The following is a 19,587-nucleotide window of genomic DNA, read 5'->3' as shown; positions in this document are numbered from 1 at the left end:
AGCCAGTACACATTTCTTACACCTGCCTGCAAAATTTACATTGTGCAATACTCTCAGGACACTATCCTGAGCACTCAGGGGTGATGTAAGGAAATACTTTATATCTGGAAATCATTGATTATGAAAAAACATTGTTTTAGTACTACACATAGGCTTAAGATGATATACTACTGATTCTATGCCAATAGCAAAATTTGATATTTTTATAATTCAACTAAAATTCTAAATGCGGATGCCTTGAAGCTTCATTTTTAGTTATCATTTTATGGTTAAACAGATATATATTCACACATTTTTACAAAATCCTCTATAATAAATAGGTAATATGCAAATTGAATGTCCCACCCTCACACAAGATGGCTGCGCCAAGTGGTCACAAGATGGCTGGCAGGAGAGGGCAGTTGTTTGAGATCAGGCCAGCAGGTATGATGTGACACTAACCTCTGGGTACACAGCTCCTAGGTCTCCAGGGAGGTGTAAAGTCAACCACTGCCTGGGGCCACCAGCAGGAACTACAGAAAGATCCGCAGATTCCTCCTCTTTGTATCAGATTTGCAAATGTTCAGATGAGGCCCAGCTATGAAGCTAGGGAGGCAGGTGCTGCTTCTAGATCTTAGGCCCTTTATTGATAGGTTTGGGGCTCCCTGGCCCAGCTACAGCTTGTTTGACAGATTTTAGCCTAAGCAAGGACAGGCCATTCATATGCAAAAGCTGCTGCACACAGCTTGGGTTGGGTTGTAAATTGGATGAGGCAAGGTCTTAAAGAATCACTAGAGTGGAGGAAACAGGAATGGCTGCCAGTCAGCCCAGAATAGGAACAGTGATCCCTTTGAGAACCTCTATCTGTGAGAAAGCTACCCCAAATTCCTGCCCTGTTACCAGACAATCCAGTTTCTTCTTATATGTGTCTATGATACGGGAGCTCAGAGGAAGTGGGACCTTGTAAGTTCAGTTCCTGGTGCTGGCCTTTTAAGAGGAACAGCTGGGTCTCCAGCAGCCTCTGTGTTACTGAGCCCCAATTCACACTGGTTTTTATACCACATAGTTTTTAATGCCCATAAGAACTTCTTTTTGCAGCCTTGGGACCCCTAGGCTGCAGGGCTGGTGTAGGACTGCAACCCCTTTTTTCTTACTAGCAGCCTCCACAGTGACGATCTCCCTCCCAATTAAAAATGCAGCATACATGGTATAAAAGCCCATGGGTGCCAGATAAGCCCATCCCGCACCTCCTACCTGTCTCAGTGTGTTTTCTTCTTTATTTCTTTAGTTGTAGGAATTCCATTCAGCCAGCTTTCCAGCGGTTCTGGATGATGGTTGTTCTATTTTAGTTGTAATTTTGATGTGGTTGTGGGAGGTGGAAAGTATATATATTTACCTACACCACCATCTTCCTCGATTTCCAGTTGATTCTTGGTTTAATTTTTTTGTTTCTTTTAGGTGAAGTGTCTCCTGGAGCCATTCCACAGTATAGAGAAAGGATGTCTGCTGTCACTCATAGTCCAGAAATAATGGATCCATCAGAACTACGGCCATTTTCTAAACCAGATATAGCTCTGATAGAAGCCCTGAAGCTTTTAGCTGATGAGGATTGGTAAGTTCACCATTCTTTTCTTTTTAACAAGTTTTTTATTTTTAAGATTTGTTTTTGCCATTAAATAAAATTTTTTTTAAGTAAATCTTTATTGTTCAGCCTAAGCCAGTTTTGCTCAGTGGATAGAGCGTCATCCTGCTGACTGAAAGGTCCTGGGTTTGATTCCGGTTAAGGCCACGTACCTTGGTTGCAGGCACATCCCCAGTGGGGGTTGTGCAGGAGGCAGCTGATCAATGTTTCTCTCTCATCGATGTTTCTGTCTATCCCTCTCCTTTCCTCTCTATAAAATAATCAATAAAATATATTTTTTTTTTAAAAGAAAATCTTGCCGAAACCGGTTTGGCTCAGTGGATAGAGTGTCAGCCTGCGAACTGAAAGGTTCCAGGTTTGATTCCGTTCAAGGGCATGTACCTTGGTTGCGGTACCCCCAGTAGGGGGTGTGCAGGAGGCAGCTGATCGATGATGCTCTCATTGATGTTTCTAACTCTCTATACCTCTCTCTTCCTCTCTGTAAAAAATCAGTAAAAAAGAAAATCTTTATTGTTCAGATTATTACAATTGTTTCTCCTTTTTCCCCCATTACTCCCCTCCAACCTCTGCCCTTACCTCCCCACCACTGTCCTCATCCATAAATGTACAATTTTTGTCCATTCTCTTCTTGAACCCCCACACCCTTTTCCCCCTGAGAATTATCAGTCCACTCCCATTCTATGCCCTGATTCTATTATATTCACAAGTTTATTCTGTTCCTCAGATTTTTAATTCACTTGATATTTAGATTCACTTGTTGATAGATTTGTATTTGTTGTTCATAGTTTTTATCTTTACTTTTTTCTTCTTCCTCTTCTCAAAAAACACTTTTAGCATTTCATATAATACTGGTTTGGTGGTGATGAACTCCTTTAGCTTTTTCTTATCTATGAAGCTCTTAATCAAACCTTCAATTCTGAATGATAACTTTGCTGGGTAGAGTACGCTTGGTTGTAGTTTCTTGTTATTCATCACTTTGGATATTGCTTGCCACTCCCATCTGGCCTACATAGTTTCTTTTGAGAAATCAACTGACAATCGTATGGGTGCTCCTTTATAGGTAACTACCTACTTTTCTCTTGCTGCTTTTAATATTCTATCTTTGTCTTTTGCCCTTGGCATTTTAATTATGATGTCTCTTGGTGTGGTCCTCTTTGGATTCCTTTTGTTAAGGGTTCTGTGCACTTCCTGGACTTGTAAGTTTATTTCACTAGGTGGGGGAAGTTTTCATATAGGACTCTCTTTCACAGCCCGCGTAGAAAGAGTTCAAATTCAGGGTTCAGATTCTGGAGAAGGGCCGCACACAAATGAAGAGACTTGAGACTTGAAGAATTTCAATTTGTTGATATGGGGGCCAGGTGGTAGTCCAACTCTAGTGGGAGAACTACTCCCTGCTCTGGCCCTGCCATTCCTTTTATTGAGGCTTTGGGGAAAACGTCTTAGGCAACGTAAACAGAAATTTACATGTAGCCCTTAGGCAAGAAATAACAGAAACTTACTCAGAACAAAACAAGGTGGAGGCTGCTTCAGCTAACATCTCAACTGAAGGTTAAAGAGCAATTAAGGTTGTTGACCAGCCTTCCTGGCTTCCTGTCAACATCTCTTTTTTAGTGAAACTGATTTGTTTTCCAGCATTTTCAGTCATTATTTCTTAAAATAGGTTTTTAGTATCTTGCTCTCTCTCTTCTTCTGGCACTCCCATTATTCTGATATGTTGGCATGCTTGAAGTTGTCCCAGTGGCTCCTTACACTATCTTCAACTTTTTAAATTCTTTTTTCTTTTTGCTTTTCAGTTGAGTGTTTTTTGCCTTTTTGTATTTCAAGTATTTGACTTGATTCTTTTCTTTTTCTAGTCTGCTGCTGGGTTTCTGTATTATATTTTTTATTTTAGTCAGAGTATGTTTAATTTCTAGTAGGTCCTTTTTCATACCCTCAAGGGACTCGTTAAATTTATTGGCCTTTCTAGGAAATCCTTGAAAAACCTTATAACTGTGGTTTTGAACTCTATATCCAGTCGTTTGTTTTCCTCTATTTCTTTTGTTTGTGATCTCCTCATTTTTGCTGCTTCCCTGAGTTGGTAGGATGGCTTTGTCTGAGGCAACACAATAGGAGCTACAGCGAGAACTACAGTTTTCTCCTCTTTGCTTGGGGTTTAGAGGTTTTGGAGCTGTCTGACCAGAGCTGTAGTTTAGGTTAAGCTGCAATAGGGCAGGCCATTTCTATGCAAAGCCGCAGGGTGGAGCTTGGGTGGGTTTGTAAATTGTGCTGGATGGGGTCTCAGGGAGTCACTAGGCTAGGGTGTGGCAAACAGCGATGCCTGCCAGTCAGTCTTCTCTGCATTTCCACATTTCCAAGTCCCCGTGTCCTGCATCCCAGCGCAGTAAACAATGATTACAGGGCGCACCTCTGCAAGAAATCACCCTCAGAGGGAACCAAAGCTTGTCTGCGCCACCCCGAGACTCCACCCCATCCAAGTGGAATACAGAAGCCCTCCTAGCTGAGACACTGCTGATCCTCACAGCCAATTGGCTTAGAGATCAACGATTCCCAGTGATACCAACAACAAGCAAGACTTAACAACAAGACTGCACACACAGCCCACAAAGGGCTACACCAAGACTGTCCACCTCAGGTAACTGAGAAGGCTGTGCTACTGGGCTCTACCAGAACACCTAGCACACAAAACTATTCCATCAAATCAGGAAAACAGCTAAAATGCAGAGAAGAGGCAGGACACAAAGGAAGGAGATGGAGGAAAATAAAAGAATGGACATTGAGTTCAAAACTACAGCTTTAACGTTTTTCAAGTATTTCCTAAAAAAAGGCCGATAAAATAAATGAGACCTATGAGGATATGAAAAGGGATCAACTAGAAATAAAAAGGGAACAACTAGAAATAAAGAAAACATTGTCTGAAATAAAAAATATTACACAGAATCCTAAAAAACATACTGGAAGATCGCAAGAATCAAGACAAGATTTAGAACACAAAGAGCCAGAAAGTACTCCTCCACAGAAGCAAGAAGATAAGAGAATCCAGAAAATTGAAGATAGTGTAAGAAACCTCTGGGACAATTTCAAGCAAACCAACATCAGAATTATGGGGGTCCCAGAAGAAGAGAGAGAACAAGATACCGAAAGCATATTGAAAGAAATAGTGACAGAAAACTTCCCCCACCTGGTGAATGAAATAGACTTACAAGTATAGGAATCACACAGAACCCCAAACAAAAGGAATCCAAAGAGGACCACACCAAGACACATCATAATGAAAATTCCAAGAGCAAAAGACAAAGAGAGAATATTAAAAGCAGCAAGAAAAAAGCAGGTAGTTACCTATAGACGAATACCCATACAATTGTCAGCTGATTTTTCAACAGAAACCATGCAGGCCAGATGGGAATGGCAAGAAATATTCAAAGTGATGAATAGCAAGAACCTATAACCAAGATTGCTCTACCTAGCAAAGCTATCACTCAGAATCGAAGGCCAGATAAAGAGCTTCACAAATAAAAAAAAGCTAAAGGAGTTCATCACCGCCAAACCAGAATTATATGAATTGCTGAAGGAGGTTATTTAGGAAGAGGAAGAAGATAAAGATAAAAATTATGAACAACAAATACGTACTATCAACAAGTGAAACTAAATTTATGAACAACAAATATGTAACTATCAACAAGTGAAACTAAAAACCAAGGGAATTAAAAAACCTGATGAACAATATTAAAATATATATTTTTATTGATTTTTTACAGAGAGGAAAGGAGAGAGATAGAGAGCTAGAAACATCGATGAGAGAGAAACATCGACCAGCTGCCTCTTGCATACCCCCTACCGAGGATGTGCCCGCAACCAAGGTACATGCCCCTGACCAGAATCGAACCTGGGACCTTTCAGTTCGCAGACTGACGCTCTACCACTGAGCCAAACCGGTTTCAGCTGATGAACAATATTAACTGGTGAATATAACAGAATCAGAGGTATGGAAGGGGAGTGGTCTGACGATTCTTGGGGAAAGGGACAGTGGGGGGTGCGGGAAGAGACTGAGCAAAAACTGCATCTATGAATGAGGACAGTGGGGGGGGGGGCAGGGGAGAGGGGGGTTGGGAACCTGGTGGAGGGGAGCAATTGGGGGGGTGAGAAGGGAACACATTTGTAATAATCTGAACAATAAAGATTTATTAAAAAAAAATAAAAAGAAAGAAAGAAATCACCATCAGTTTCTGACTCAATGACAGAAGTCCAGCATCTCCCCGTAGGAGTTTGGGACCCAGCGTCTCCCCAGAAACTGGATTTCAGAATAATTGGAAGCTAGTGTCCTTTCAGATTAAAAAAAGCAACACCCTCCATCAGTCCAATTTGAATGCTTTCGTACCTCAACTTTTTAGCACTTGTGTATGTCTCAATGCTCTTTTTTCTTTCCTTCTAGTTATAGAACTCCACTCAGCCTGCTTTCCCATGGTTCTGGGTGATAGATGTTTTGTTTTTTAGTTGTATTTTTGAAATTGTTGTGTGAGGCAGCGGTTTAGGTGTTAACCTATACCGCCAACTTGGTTTTTTTCTATTTCAATATTTTTAATTTATTTTTAGAAAGAGACGAAGGGACAGGGTGAAGGAGAGGGAGAGAAACGTCACTGTGAGAATGGAACATCTCTCTGCTTCCTCCTGCACACCCCCAACCAGGGATCTAGCCTACAATCCAGGCATGTGCCCTACGCAGAAATTGAACTGAAATCTTCAGGTCACAGCTTAAGGAGGGAGACACCATCTTGATATCAGCAGAGATGGAGATGGAGCTGGGAGTTTGGGGAGTCCGTGGTAGCTAGAGTTTGCAGGGCAGAATGGCAGAGAGAATAGAGCCCCACAAGAAACTTCAGAAGCCATCAGAGAAATCTTCTCAAATGTTAATCTGAGAACTTGTCAGAACATGCATGTAAGTAAATTACCTGATGCCAGAACAAGCGCCATTCAAAAAAGTATAGGCAATAATTCCTAGAGCATATACAATACCAAGAATACCTCCTGTTCCTACCAGCATAGTGAAAAACTTCATAACTCACAAGGATCAAAAGTTCAAAGGAATTTTATTTCATCTATGGAATGAATAAACTCTAAGGCAAGACTGGATTGGTCCCACCAAAATGATCACATTTTCCAAATAACTACATCCCAGTACAAAGTTCAAAAATATTTATAGGAATACAAGATCCAAGGTAAAATTCACACTGTCTGGCATCTAATAGGAAATTGCCAGACAGGCCCTAAATGGTTTGGCTCACGGGATAGAGCATCAGCCTGTGGACTGAAAGGTCCCAGGTTTGATTCTGGTCAAGGGCATGTACCTTGGTTGTGGGCACATCCCCAGTAGGAGGTGTGCAGGATGCGGCTGATTGATGTTTCTCTCTCATCGATGTTTCTGACTCTCTGTCCCTTTTTCTTCTTTTATGTAAAAATCAATAAAATATATATTTTTTAAAAATTGCCAGGTAGCCCTCGCTGGCTTGGCTCAGGAGTTGGAGTGTCAGCCCATGGACTGAAGAGTCTTGGGTTTGATTCCCATCAAGGATACATAACTCGGTTGCAGGCTTGATACCCTACTCTGATTGGGACTCATTCAGTAGGCATCTAATTGATATCTCTCTCTTACATCAATGTTTCTCTCTATGATTGTATTGCTGTTAATCTCTCCCTTGATGTCCTCCAGGAGTTTGTTTTTTTTTTTATGTATTTGGGTGCTCCTGTATTGGGTGTGTATATGTTTACCAGAGTTATTTCTTATTGTTGGATTGCTCCCTTTAGTATTATGAACTGGCCTTCCTTATCTCTTGGCATGCCCTTCACTTTGAGATCTAATTTGTCAGATATAAGTATTACTACCCCAGCTTTTTTTTTTTTTTTTTTTTTTTTTTTTTCCATTCGCCTGGAAAACCGTTTTTCATCCCTTCATCCTCAGTCTGTGTGCGTCTTTTTTTTCTGAGGTGGGTTTCTTGTAGACAGCACATATATGGGTCTTGTTTTCTTATCCAATCTTACCCTATGTCTTTTGATTGGGGCATTTAATCCATTTACATTTAAAGTTATTATTGATAGGTACTTATTTGTCACCATTTTTACCCGTATGTTCCTTCTTCACTTCCTATTTCTTTTCCTTTCTTTCTTTCTTTCTTTCTTTCTTTCTTTCTTTTTTTTTTTTTTTTTTTTTTTATAGCAGACACTTTAGCATTTCTTGCATTGCTGGTTTAGTGGTGATAAACTCCCTTAGTCCTTTTGTGTGTGTGAAGTTCCTGATTTCACCTTCAGTTTTGATTGATAACCTCGCTGGGTAAGTATTCTTGTATTCAGACCCTTCCTTTACATGACTTTGTATATTTCATTCCATTCCCTTTGTGCCTGATGAGTTTCTGTTGAGAAATCAGTTGCTAGTCTGATGGGGGTTCCTTTGTATGTAACCTTTTGTCCCTCTCTGGTTGCTTTTAAGATTCTTATTTTGTTGGTGGTGTTTGCCAATTTAATTATAATATGCCTTTGTGTTGGTCTTCTGGGGTTCGTTTTGCTTGGGACTCTTTGAGCTTCTTGAATTTGTGTGGGTTTTTTCTTCCCTATGTCAGGAAAGTTTTCTGTCATTATTTCTTGAAACAGGTTTTTTATGCCTTCCTCAGTTTCCTTTCCTTCTGGAACCTCTATTATGCGGATGTTGTTTTGTTTTGTGTTGTCCCAAAGTTCCCTTAGGCTCTCCTCCTGTTTTTTGATTTTTTTTTTTCTAGAAGCTGCTCTACTTGGGTATTTTTTTCCATCTTGTCTTCTTGCTCACTGATGGTGTCCTCTGCTTCTAATCTACTCTTGATACTTTCTATTGAGTTCTTTACAGCAATGATGTCATTTTCATTTCTTCTTGGCTCTTCCTCATTTCCTCTTGGTTCTTACTCATATTGTACAATTTGTCGCCATTCTTTTCAGCCATTTTATGACCATTTTTCTGAATTCTTGCTGTGATATATTGCTTGTCTCTAATTCGTTTACTTCCTTTTCTGATTATGCCTGCTTTTCTTTCATATGTGGGCTGTTTTGTTGTCTCCCCATGGTCTCTCTTCTCGGGATGTCTGGTTATGTAGTTCTCACTCTCCTGCGTTGATTTAAAGGCACAAAATACAACACAACCAGGTACAACACACAAGGTACTGAGCAGCAATGTATTCTTGATATTATTAACCTCCAATAACAGTGACCACAAGAGAAAGGCAAATTAGGGAAGTAGGAGAGATAGAAGAGTAAAAAGAAAGGAAAAAAAGGAGTGGCAAGATGAAATTGGGAAAAGGAGAAAAAAAATAAGAGAGACTAGAACGAGACTAAGAGAAAAATGAGGAACAATCTATACATATATGGGAAGGAAACTCCAATAGAACAACCATTAATCACAGCAAAAGCCCACAATAAATATCTGGAGATTAATACAACCTATAACACCAACTAATATCAAGCAAGGAAAGGGAAAGCAGAAGTAAAAAACAAACTGAAACACAGGAAACAAAGACATACCATCAAACAAAAAGAATAAGCAAAACAATCTCGCAAAAAAGCATAAAATTTCAATATAGTTAACATTCAACAAACAACTACAAAATGACAGAGAAAAACAATTTTTATTATGTATTTATTCATTCATTTATTTCTTTTAGTTAGGACAACAAAAAGGGATGTGTGTATGGACTTGGAGCTGGGGGTTGGAAATTACATATATATAAGTAGAGTGAAATTTTAGCAGGGAGTAAACAGAAAGAATAGGGAAAAGCTAGAGCAGGAAAGGGTTAAGATAAACAGGACACCAAAGGGGAAAGGTTAGGAAGAGAGTGATGGCATACATGTAGCATTGAGATAGAATAAAGCGATGGTGAAGGAAAGGTGAAGTGACTGTAAAACACTAATCCCGAAGTAAAATAAAGAGCAAGTAATATGACACTTGAAAATAATAATAATAAAAATCACAAAAGTAAATAAAATAAAAAGATAAAGTAGTAGTAATAATGCTGATTACAAATAAATATGTAATAATTAAAAAGGTAAAATCAAGTGAGGAAAAAAGTTTCTTGAGTAAATGAAAATAGAAACAAAAATTTAAAAAAATTTTAAATACGATAAATTGTGCAGTAGTAAAGGTCATTCACTTCCTCTATCATTTTGTTTGGCACACCTGTTTCTCAGTCCAGACAGTATTGCAGTTCCCTGCGTTTCACTGCTCCTCAGTGTTGTAATTTAGTCCTGATTTTTAGCCATGTGGTATCTTAATTTCTAGTGTTCTTTTATTTTTCATTATACTAGGGTCAATTTGTGATTCAGCCTCTGGGCGGCAGTGTTTCTGGGTTGACTTCCAGGGCTCTAAGGCCTCTCTAGCTTTTTTTTTTTTTTTCTGTGTCACTCAACCGGTTTGCGGAGGCTGGCGGGAAAGTCCGAGCAGACTGCACTCCCCTGAATCTCGCAGGCTGTCCCTCCACATCAGATTAAAACGGGTTGCTCTTTAGAGATCACCCCTATTAGGAACCCCTTCCACAATCACGGGTCACACCAGCCCAACAGCCCGGGGCTTCTCCTTGTAAACACCTCCTGGTCCTCCATCTTCCGGGCGCCCTGAGCGCACTTCTGTCTTCCGCTAGGACTCACCATATCCCCGCGAAATCTGACCTTTCCGTGGTGCACTGGAGAGCTCCTTTGAGTTCACGCATTCACGCCACCTGGGACCAGTGTTCTGGGGCTCACAGCTGCTCGGTGGTCACTGTGGTTGTGATCCACTTTCCTTTAAAGATGGCAGGATTTCCCCATCCAAGCCCGTAGGTAGCTCCGGGAGAGGACCCAGCCCCGCTGTGGGTGCTTCCCTGTCAGGGGAACTCTCCTGGAGTTCGCCTGTCCCTTAGCTTGCTAACAAACACTCCAAGTGCGACCCTCAGCTGCTCTCTCTTTCTGCTTCTGGACAAGGCTCAGAACATGTCTGTCTATTCTGCCAACATTTTCCTAAATAAAATTTTTAAATATATTTTATTGATTTTTTACAGAGAGGGAGAGAGAGGGATAGAGAGTTTGAAACACCGATGAAAGAGAATCATCGATCAGCTGCCTCTTGTACACACCCTTTTGGGGATGTGCCCGCAACCAAGGTACATGCCCCGACTGGAATCGAACCTGGGACCTTTCACTCCACAAGCCGACGCTCTATCAATTGAGTCAAACCGGTTTCGGCTGAATCAATGAAATTTGACAACTTAGTGAAATGGACAAATTCCTTGAAATATAGAAACTAACAAAACTAAAAAAGAAATTAGATAATCTGTATCACTCATTATCTATTAAGAATATTGAGTTTAAAACTTTGCCACAAAGAAAACTCCAGGCTCAGATAATTTAATTGGTGCATTATCCCAAATATTTAAGGAAGAAATCAACTCTCCACAACATTCTAGAACATTGAAGATGTTAGAGTACTCTCTATCTAATTCTTTGAAGCCAGTATGACCCTGATATCAAAGCCATACAAACACACACAAAAAAAGAAAACTACAGAATTATACCCAATATATATCATGAATATAGATGCAAAAATCCTTAAAACAGAACTTTTTATTTCCCCTTCTTCTAGTCCCAAATCTGCTTCTCCACTAGTACTCACCATCTTACTTAATGCCTCTGCCATGGACATTTATTTGTTTGTACTAGCTGAGCGTTAATATTTTCTCATATCTTCCCATTTCATCAGTTTTACTATTTATGAAACATATCCTAAACCCACTCACATACTGCAATCTCTGCTGCTGTTCTTCTAATCTAAGCCACAATTGCCTCTCGCCTTTCTATAGCAGTGTGATTATTGGTTTCCATGCATCCGTTATTTGCCCACCTTATATAACAACCAGAGAGATGCTTTTGAAATATAAATCAGGCCAAAACCGGTTTGGCTCAGTGGATAGAGCATTGGCCTGCGGACTGAAGGGTCCCAGGTTCAATTCCAGTCAAGGGCATGTACCTTGGTTGTGGGCACATTCCCAGTGATGGGTCTGCAAGAGGCAGCTGATCAATGATTCTCTCTCATTGATGTTTCTAGCTTTCTATCCCTCTCTCTTCCTCTCTGTAAAAAATCAATAAAATATATATTTTTAAAAAATCAATAAAATATATCAAAAAATAAAAATAAAACATAAATCAGATTTCCGCATGAAAAAACCCTCCTGGCTCTCTAAACCACACAAAAAAATTTTTTAACTGTTCACTATAGTTTACAGGGTCCTTTAACTGCTTACTATAACTTTTAGGGTCCTTCATTAGCTGTCCCTTGCCTTTTATGTTTTTTTTGTAAACTTTATTGTTGAGAGTATTACAGATGTCCTCCTTTTTTCCCCAATGCCCCTTCACCTGGTTTCTGCCCCACCCCACGCCTTCACCACCCTATTGTCTGTGTCCATAGGTAATGCACGTATGCATATAAGATCTTTAGTTAATCTCTTCGCACCGCTCCTACCCCCAGGTTATGCACCTTACCTGGCGGGGTCTTGATGTGAGACCCTCCCCCCAATGCAGTGTCAGGCTGGGAGACCTGAGGCTGTTCTCCCCCCACCCCCAACCCATTGGGGCTTGACAGGTGACCTGAGACTGTAACCCCCACTCAGCATCGGGCTGGGGGACCTGAGGCTGTGCACCAGACCCGGTGCTGGGCTGGGGAACCTGAGGCTGCGCCCCCTGCCCTGAGGGGCTTGATGGGGTGGGGCCAGCCGGGTCTGGGTCTCACCGTGGGGGGTAGGGATGGCTGGGGCTGGGTCTCTTGCATTTTTGAAGCACATGTAGGTGGTGGGCAGGGACTTGACAGGAGGGAAATTTTCTTACACATTTTACTAATTTTCTTTCACCTCTGACACGCCTATTATAGAGAAAGGGCAAATAGTAATATTAAAACATTTCTTCTAATTAATTCCCTTTTGAATTTCATGCACCAGGCCACTAGTTTCATATAATACTGATTTGGTGGTGATGAACTCCTTTAACTTTTTCTTGTCTGTGAAGTTCTTTATCTGACCTTCAATTTTAAATGATAGCTTTGCTGGGTAGAGTAATCTTGGTTGTAGGTTCTTGTTATTCATAACTTTGAATATTTCTTGTCACTCTCTTCTGGCCTGCCAAGTTTCTGTTAAGAAATCACCTGACAATTGTATGGGTGCTCCCTTGTAGGTAAATAACTGCCTTTCTCTTGCTGCTCTTAATATTTTGTCTTAAATTATAATGTGTTTTGGTGTGGGCCTCTTGGGCTTCCTCTTGTTTGGGACTCTCTCTGCTTCCTGGATCTGTAAGTTTATTTTTTTCACCAGATAGGGGAAGTTTTCTGTCATTATTTATTCAAATAGGTTTTAATATTTTGCTCTTTCTCTTCTCCTTGTCTTTCTCTCTTCTCTCTCCCTGACCCCCAATGTAAATGTTGGTGTGCTTAAAGTTGTCCTAGAGGCTCCTTATACTATCTTCATATTTTTAGGTTCTTTTTCCTTTTTGCTCTTCTGGATGGGTGCTTTTTTGCTTCTTCATATTCTAAATTGTTGATTTTACTCTCAGAGTCATCTACTCTACTGTTGAATTCCTATAAATTATTTTTTATTTCAGTTAGTGTATGCATAATTTCTGACATGTCCTTTATCATGTCTTTGAAATTCTCTCTAAGATCCTTGAAAGTCTCACTAAATCCCTTGAAGCAAGCTTTCATTTAGATCTTTGATTAGTAACCTTAGAACTATTGTTTTGAATTCTGCATCCAGTAGTTTGCCTGCTTCCATTTCTTTCATTTTTGACATGTTTCTTTGTCTCTGCATTATAGCTGCTTCCCTGTGTTTCTATGTATTAGGTGGAGCTACTATGTCTCTTGGAGTTGGTAAAGTGGCCTTGTGTAATAGGCGTCCTGCCCAGTGGCTCAGTCCCCTGAGCTGAATAAACTTGTTAGGTCCACCCCTGTGTGGGCTGTGTGAGCAATCTTGTTGTAGTTGAGCCTCGATTGCTGTTGGTGTCACTGGGAGGAACTGACCTCCAGGCAAATTGGTTGTGAGGACCAGTTGCTAGAACAGTGGGAGAGCTGCTATGCAGGAGAAACCCCTATGGATCAGGACTTGCATCCATGAGTCTTTGCTGCTCACTGAGTCTGCCCCTTGAATGCGTTGTTTACGGATGTGTAGAGTTCTGATCTGGTATGGTCTGAATCTGTCCACCAGGGGCACTGGCTCTGGAGCCCCTGGGGAGGTGCAAATTCAGCCATTGCCTGAAGCCACCTGGCAGGAGCCACAGAGAGATCTTCAGATGGCTGCTATTTGTATTGGGCTTCGAAGAGCCCAAGCAAGTCCCACCTCTGAAGCAAAGCAGGCTACTGCTAGTGCTGGTTCTTGGGCCTCTTATTGATAGGTTTAGGGCACATGTGTCAAACACAAGGCCCGCAGGCCAAATCCAGCCCGCCAGGCCTTGCAATGTGGCCCGCACCGCGCTGTCATCACTGCACTCCGCTGTCAGTTTATGACATTGTCAGTTTATGACTGTTCAGTAAACCATTCGGCCCGCGATTTAGGCTGGATTTTAGATTTTGGCCCCTTCTCTGATTGAGTTCGACACCCCTAGTAGGGCATGGTAACACCAGCTGCTGCTTGTTTGAGAGATTTACAAAAAGTCTGAAACCTAGCCAGGACAGGCCATTCATATGGAAAAGCCACTGCAAACTGCTTAGGTGGGGTTGGCAAATTGGATGGGGCCAGGTTTCAGGGAATCAACAAAGCAGAACAAACACTGTGGGTCACCCAGAAGGTGACAGATATGGCTGCAGTCTGCCCTGCTTGGGGGGAGGGTGGTGCGGGGAGGAGGAGTCCCAGCACAAGAACAGTGACCCCTGTGAGCACACCCTCCCCCAGCATAGGAGAGCTGCCCCGAGTTCCTGCCCCAATGCCAGACAATTCAGTTCCTCCCCTTATATCCCTGGGTTTCCCAAATTCACTGCCAGATGCTGAAGCTCAGAGGAAGCAGGATGTGTACGTTCATGTGCTGGCCCTTTAAGGGGAACTGCCTGGGGCTCTAGCAGCCTTGATATCATTCAACCACAATCCCCACTGGTTTTTACTGCTCAAAGTTATAGGGAATTATTATCTTGGCTCCAGAACCCTGGGCTGGGGTCTGGTGTGGGGCTGGGACCCCTTGCTCTTTATGGGCGGACTCCGCAGCCAAGAAATCCCCCCCCCCCCCCAATTAAAAAAACAAACACAACACAACACCTGGGTTTCGGACCAGCCCATTCCATTCCTCCTACCAATCTCGATGTACTTTCTTTACTTCTCTAGTTGTAGAACTTCCATTTAGCCAACTTTCAGGTGGTTGTGAATGATTTTTGTTCTGTATTTAGTTGTAATTTTGATGTGATTATGGGAGGTGGTGAGTACTGGTGTTTACCTTACACCTCTGTCTTGGTTCTCTCCCTTGCATCTTTTTGTAGCTTCATTCTCTACCATGCTCTGCCTTACTTATCCACTCTAGCTACCTGGCTGTTTTCTGCATACCCAAGCTCATTTCTAACTCAAGATCTTTGTATTTCATTTTTTGAACAGTTTCCCAATGGCTTTCTCTCTCACTTCATTCAGATAACTGTCAAATGTCACCTCCTCAGAAAAGCTTCTTTCATCACCAGCACTAAAGTAGTGTTTTTCCCCATCATCTTATGCTGCTTTATTTTAAAAATATATTTCTTTTTATTCGAGAGAGGAAGGGAGGGGGAGAGATAGAAACATCAACAATGAGATAGAATCATTGATTGGCTGCCTCCTGCACTACCCCTACTGGGGATTGAGCCCACAAACCTGGCATGTGCTGGAATTGAACCTGGCACCCTTAAGTCCTAAGGCTGACACTCTAACCACTAAGCCAAACCAGCTAGGGCTGCTGCTTTATTTTTAATATTCCATTTTGTGACCTGACCTTATTTTTCCCCCTCATTAGGAGATCCATGAGGATAGAGATGCTTTCTCTTTTTCAGATGAACATTTCACACGAAGTTGGAAGGAATCTGTGTTCTGCTGTTATTGGTTATAGTGTTCTATAAATGTCTAGTAGATCAAGTTGGTTGCTAATGTTTAAGTTTTCTGTGTTATTACTGATTTTCTCTTATCAATTACTAGGAAAGGGCTTTTGAAATCTCCAACTATAATTGAAGATTTGTTAAGTTTATTTTTATTGTTGTTGTTTGTTTCCTTTTAGCACTTAGATTTTATTCAATTGATTTCTAGCTTTTATATTTCTGACCTGAAGTCTTCTGTAATTCTTATCTTTGTTCTTCTGTATGTTATGTGTCTTTTCTATAACTACCTTTAAGAATATTCCCTTTAACACTCTTTCTAGCAATTTGATTCTGATTTCCCATCTTGTGGTGTTGAGGGGGCGGGTTGTTTGTTTTTTGTGGTTTTACTTTTGGGGGCTTATTCTTGGATCTGAGAGTTTATAATTTTGATCAAATTTGGAAAAATTTTAGCCACTGATTTTTTTTGTTTTTGTTTTTTTTAAAATATATTTTATTGATTTTTTTACAGAGAGGAAGAGAGAGGGATAGAGAGTTAGAAACATCGATGAGAGAGAGTCATCGATCAGCTGCCTCTTGCACACCCCCTACTGGGGATATGCTCGCAACCAAGGTACATGCCCTTGACCGGAATCGAACCCGGGACCCTTCAGTCTGCAGGCCGACACTCTGTCCACTGAGCCAAACTGGTTTCGGCTAGCCACTGGTTTTTAATTTCTTGTTTATACTTCTCTCAACTCCACTTTCTATTTACTTTAATTTGTATAGAATTGGGTTGCTTCTACATCTAAATTGTTACTGTAAACTGTTTTATGCTTATGTATAAAATGAAATTTTTGAACCAGACAGTTACTAAGTAGGTTTGGTTTTAACATCTTAGAATATTAGCTCTTTTCTCTGTTTTTCATAATTTATTCAGAAAATTTAACTGCTTAAAAAAATAACCATTAGAGATCAACCAAAGGACTTGTGTGCATGCATCTAAGCCTAACCAGTGGTCATGGAAAATGGGGATGGGGGCATTCGTGGGGAGGAGTTTGGGTGGGAATGGGGGGATGAGGACAAATATATGATACCTTAATCAATAAAGAAATTTAAAAAAATAACCATTAACTTAATATTACCAACTTAGGAAACTCACCTTAGTTCACATTATCAAACCAACAATATAAAAACCATCAAATTTGAAATGTTGTATCTAAAATCCAAATGAATTCACCATGTTGGTGTTAGTATTCACCTACCCTTCATTTGACTCATTATATTATATAATGAAAAGGAATACAAGTTATAGATCCACCTATTGGTGTTTTTTTGTTCTTGAATTACTGTATTTATTCAAACAAGGTAATAGGTAGTTATTTTTTCCTATTTTTTGTTTTACCGTTTTTCTCATCTTTTGTTTGCCATTCCTTTCCCTCTTTTTTAGAAAGGATATATCATTCTTACTAGGGGACAAACATTTTCCTTTTTATTTACAAAGCATGATCTTAGTTTGTGAATAGTGGTTTTGAATCATGAAAGATAACTACTAGAGCAAATAATACTACACATATTTTTTTAGTTTGGAATTCCTACATGATAAGGGAAAATAGGCAAGGTGTCCTCATGGGCAGTATTTCGTACACAAAAGAAGACATCCTGTTCCAGTTGAGCCTCATTTTAATAAGTGATTTTGTCATTTGTTTCTTTTTCCCACAGGGAGAAGAAGATTGAGGGATTGAATTTTATTAGATGCTTAGCTGCTTTTCATTCTGAAATATTAAACACAAAGTTGCATGAAACAAATTTTGCAGTAGTTCAAGAGGTAAACTTATTTTCAACTGAGTTAAGGATTGTTTGAATAATAAAGAATAAACATGCCACATTTATATTATCTCTAAAAAAAAACCTTCTAAATGATGTTAGTAGGCTTGTATATAAAGGAACTCATGCCTTTTCAACATTTAAAAAAATTACTAATGCTTATTTTTATTACATAAGATAATGCATGTTAAAACTTGGTATTTTAATAGTAAAATTCAAAGTTATTATTACTGATTTTCTTTCAGAGTATCAGCAAAATGTACATTTTAGAAATGTTTTTTAGGTGAAAAATTTACGCTCTGGAGTTTCTCGTGCTGCTGTGGTCTGTTTAAGTGATCTTTTCACTTACCTGAAAAAAAACATGGATCAAGAACTAGATACTACAATAAAAGTTTTGTTGCATAAGGCAGGAGAATCAAATACATTTATAAGAGAAGATGTTGACAAAGCCTTGAGAGCTATGGTCAGTAATGTAACTCCTGCACGTGCAGTTGTTTCTCTTATCAATGGAGGACAAAGGTAATGTTTAAAATAATCTTCATATATCCTTAATCTGAAAATGCAGTTGTTTATAATCTCAGGTATAGAGAAAAACTAGCAGATTCCATTATTATTTCAGTTGAAAAACATTTATTAAATAATCTGTTTGTAATAAACACTGTATTCGGTGCTGAACATACAAAGAATAATAATATTTTTTCTAATATCTATGTTGGAGATCTAGCACTAAATAAATGTCAGTGATTGAGGTTTGTTTTATTTTGTTTTTAATAAATCTTCATTGTTCAGATTATTATAATTTTTCCTCTTTTTTCCCCCTATAGCTCCCCTCCACCAGGTTCCCACCCTACCCTTTCTCTTGGCCTCCCCCCAATGTCTTTATCCATAGGTGTACGATTTTTATCCAGTCTCTTCCTGCACCCCCCATATCCCTTTCCCCTGAGAATTGTCAGTCCACTCCCTTTCTATGCCCCTGATTCTATTATATTCACCAGTTTATTCTGTTCATCAGATTTTTTATTCACTTAATTTTTAGATTCACTTGTTGATAGATATGTATTTGTTGTTCATAGTTTTTATCTTTACCGTTTTCTTCTTCTTCCTCTTCTTAAAGAATACCTTGCAGCATTTTATATAATACTGGTTTGGCAGTGATGAACTCCTTTAGCTTTTTCTTATCTGTGAAACTCTTTATCTGACCTTCAATTCTGAATGATAGCTTTGCTGGGCACAGTAATCTTGGTTGTAGATTCTTGCTATTCATCACTTTGACTATTTCCTGCCACTCCCATCTCGCCTGCATAGTTTCAATTGAGAATCAGTTGACGTTCATATGGGTGCTCTCTTATAGGTAATTAACTTTTTTCCCTTGCTGTTTTTAATATTCTATCTTTGTCTTTTGCCTTTGGCATTTTAATTATGATGTGTCTTGGTGTGGTCCTCTTTGGATTCCTTTTGCTTGGGGTTCTGTGCGCTTCCTGGACTTGTAAGTCTGCTTTTTTCACCAGGTGAGGGAAGTTTTCAGTCATTATTTCTTCAAATAGGTTTTCTGTATCTTCCTCTCTCTCTTCTTCTGGCACCCTTATAATTCGGTTGTTGGTAGGCTTAAAGTTGTCCCCGAGGCTCCTTACGCTATCTTCATTTTTTTTTTTTTTTTTTTTTTTGCTTTTTGCTTTTCCATTTGGGTGTTTTTTGCTTCTTTGTTATTTCATATATTTGACTTGATTCTTGCAATCCTCTCGTCTGATGTTGGATCTCTGTTTATTATTCTTTTTATAAAAATATATTTTATTGATTTTTTTACATAGAGGAGGGGAGAAGGATAGAGCATTAGAAACATTGATGAGAGAGAAACATCAATCAGCTGCCTCCTACACACCCCCCACTGGGGATGTGCCTGCAACAAGGTACATTCCCTCGATCGGAATCAAACCTGGGACCTTTCAGTCTGCAGGCTAACGCTCTATCCACTGAGCAAAATTGGTTTCGGCTGTATATTATACTTTATTTCAATCAATGTATGCTTAATTTCTAGTTGGTCCTTTTTCATATCCTAAATTTATCGGTCTTTTTTCAAAAATTTTTGAAAAACCTTGTA

The 19,587-nt window shown here is 39.8% G+C and overlaps 1 protein-coding gene across 6 annotated transcripts in view; it reads left to right on the top strand.

Annotated features, from left to right (window-relative positions):
- The window catches only part of TOGARAM1 (TOG array regulator of axonemal microtubules 1), a 146,110-nt gene that overhangs the window by 106,299 nt on the left and 20,224 nt on the right, over positions 1 to 19,587 (top strand). For all 6 annotated transcript variants that reach the window (XM_084884882.1, XM_084884881.1, XM_084884880.1 and 3 more), the window contains 3 exons: positions 1,438 to 1,591; positions 17,385 to 17,490; positions 17,773 to 18,008. In XM_084884882.1, the coding sequence (XP_084741008.1) occupies positions 1,438 to 1,591; positions 17,385 to 17,490; positions 17,773 to 18,008 (496 nt within the window). The remainder of the gene's footprint in view (positions 1 to 1,437; positions 1,592 to 17,384; positions 17,491 to 17,772; positions 18,009 to 19,587) is intronic.

Source organism: Pipistrellus hanaki, assembly GCF_964339955.1.
Source record: "Pipistrellus hanaki genome assembly, chromosome: 1".
In the NCBI taxonomy this organism is placed as follows: domain Eukaryota; kingdom Metazoa; phylum Chordata; class Mammalia; order Chiroptera; family Vespertilionidae; genus Pipistrellus; species Pipistrellus hanaki.
The sequence above is the reverse complement of the archived record's forward strand: the minus strand, read 5'-3'. Positions and strand labels throughout refer to the sequence as shown.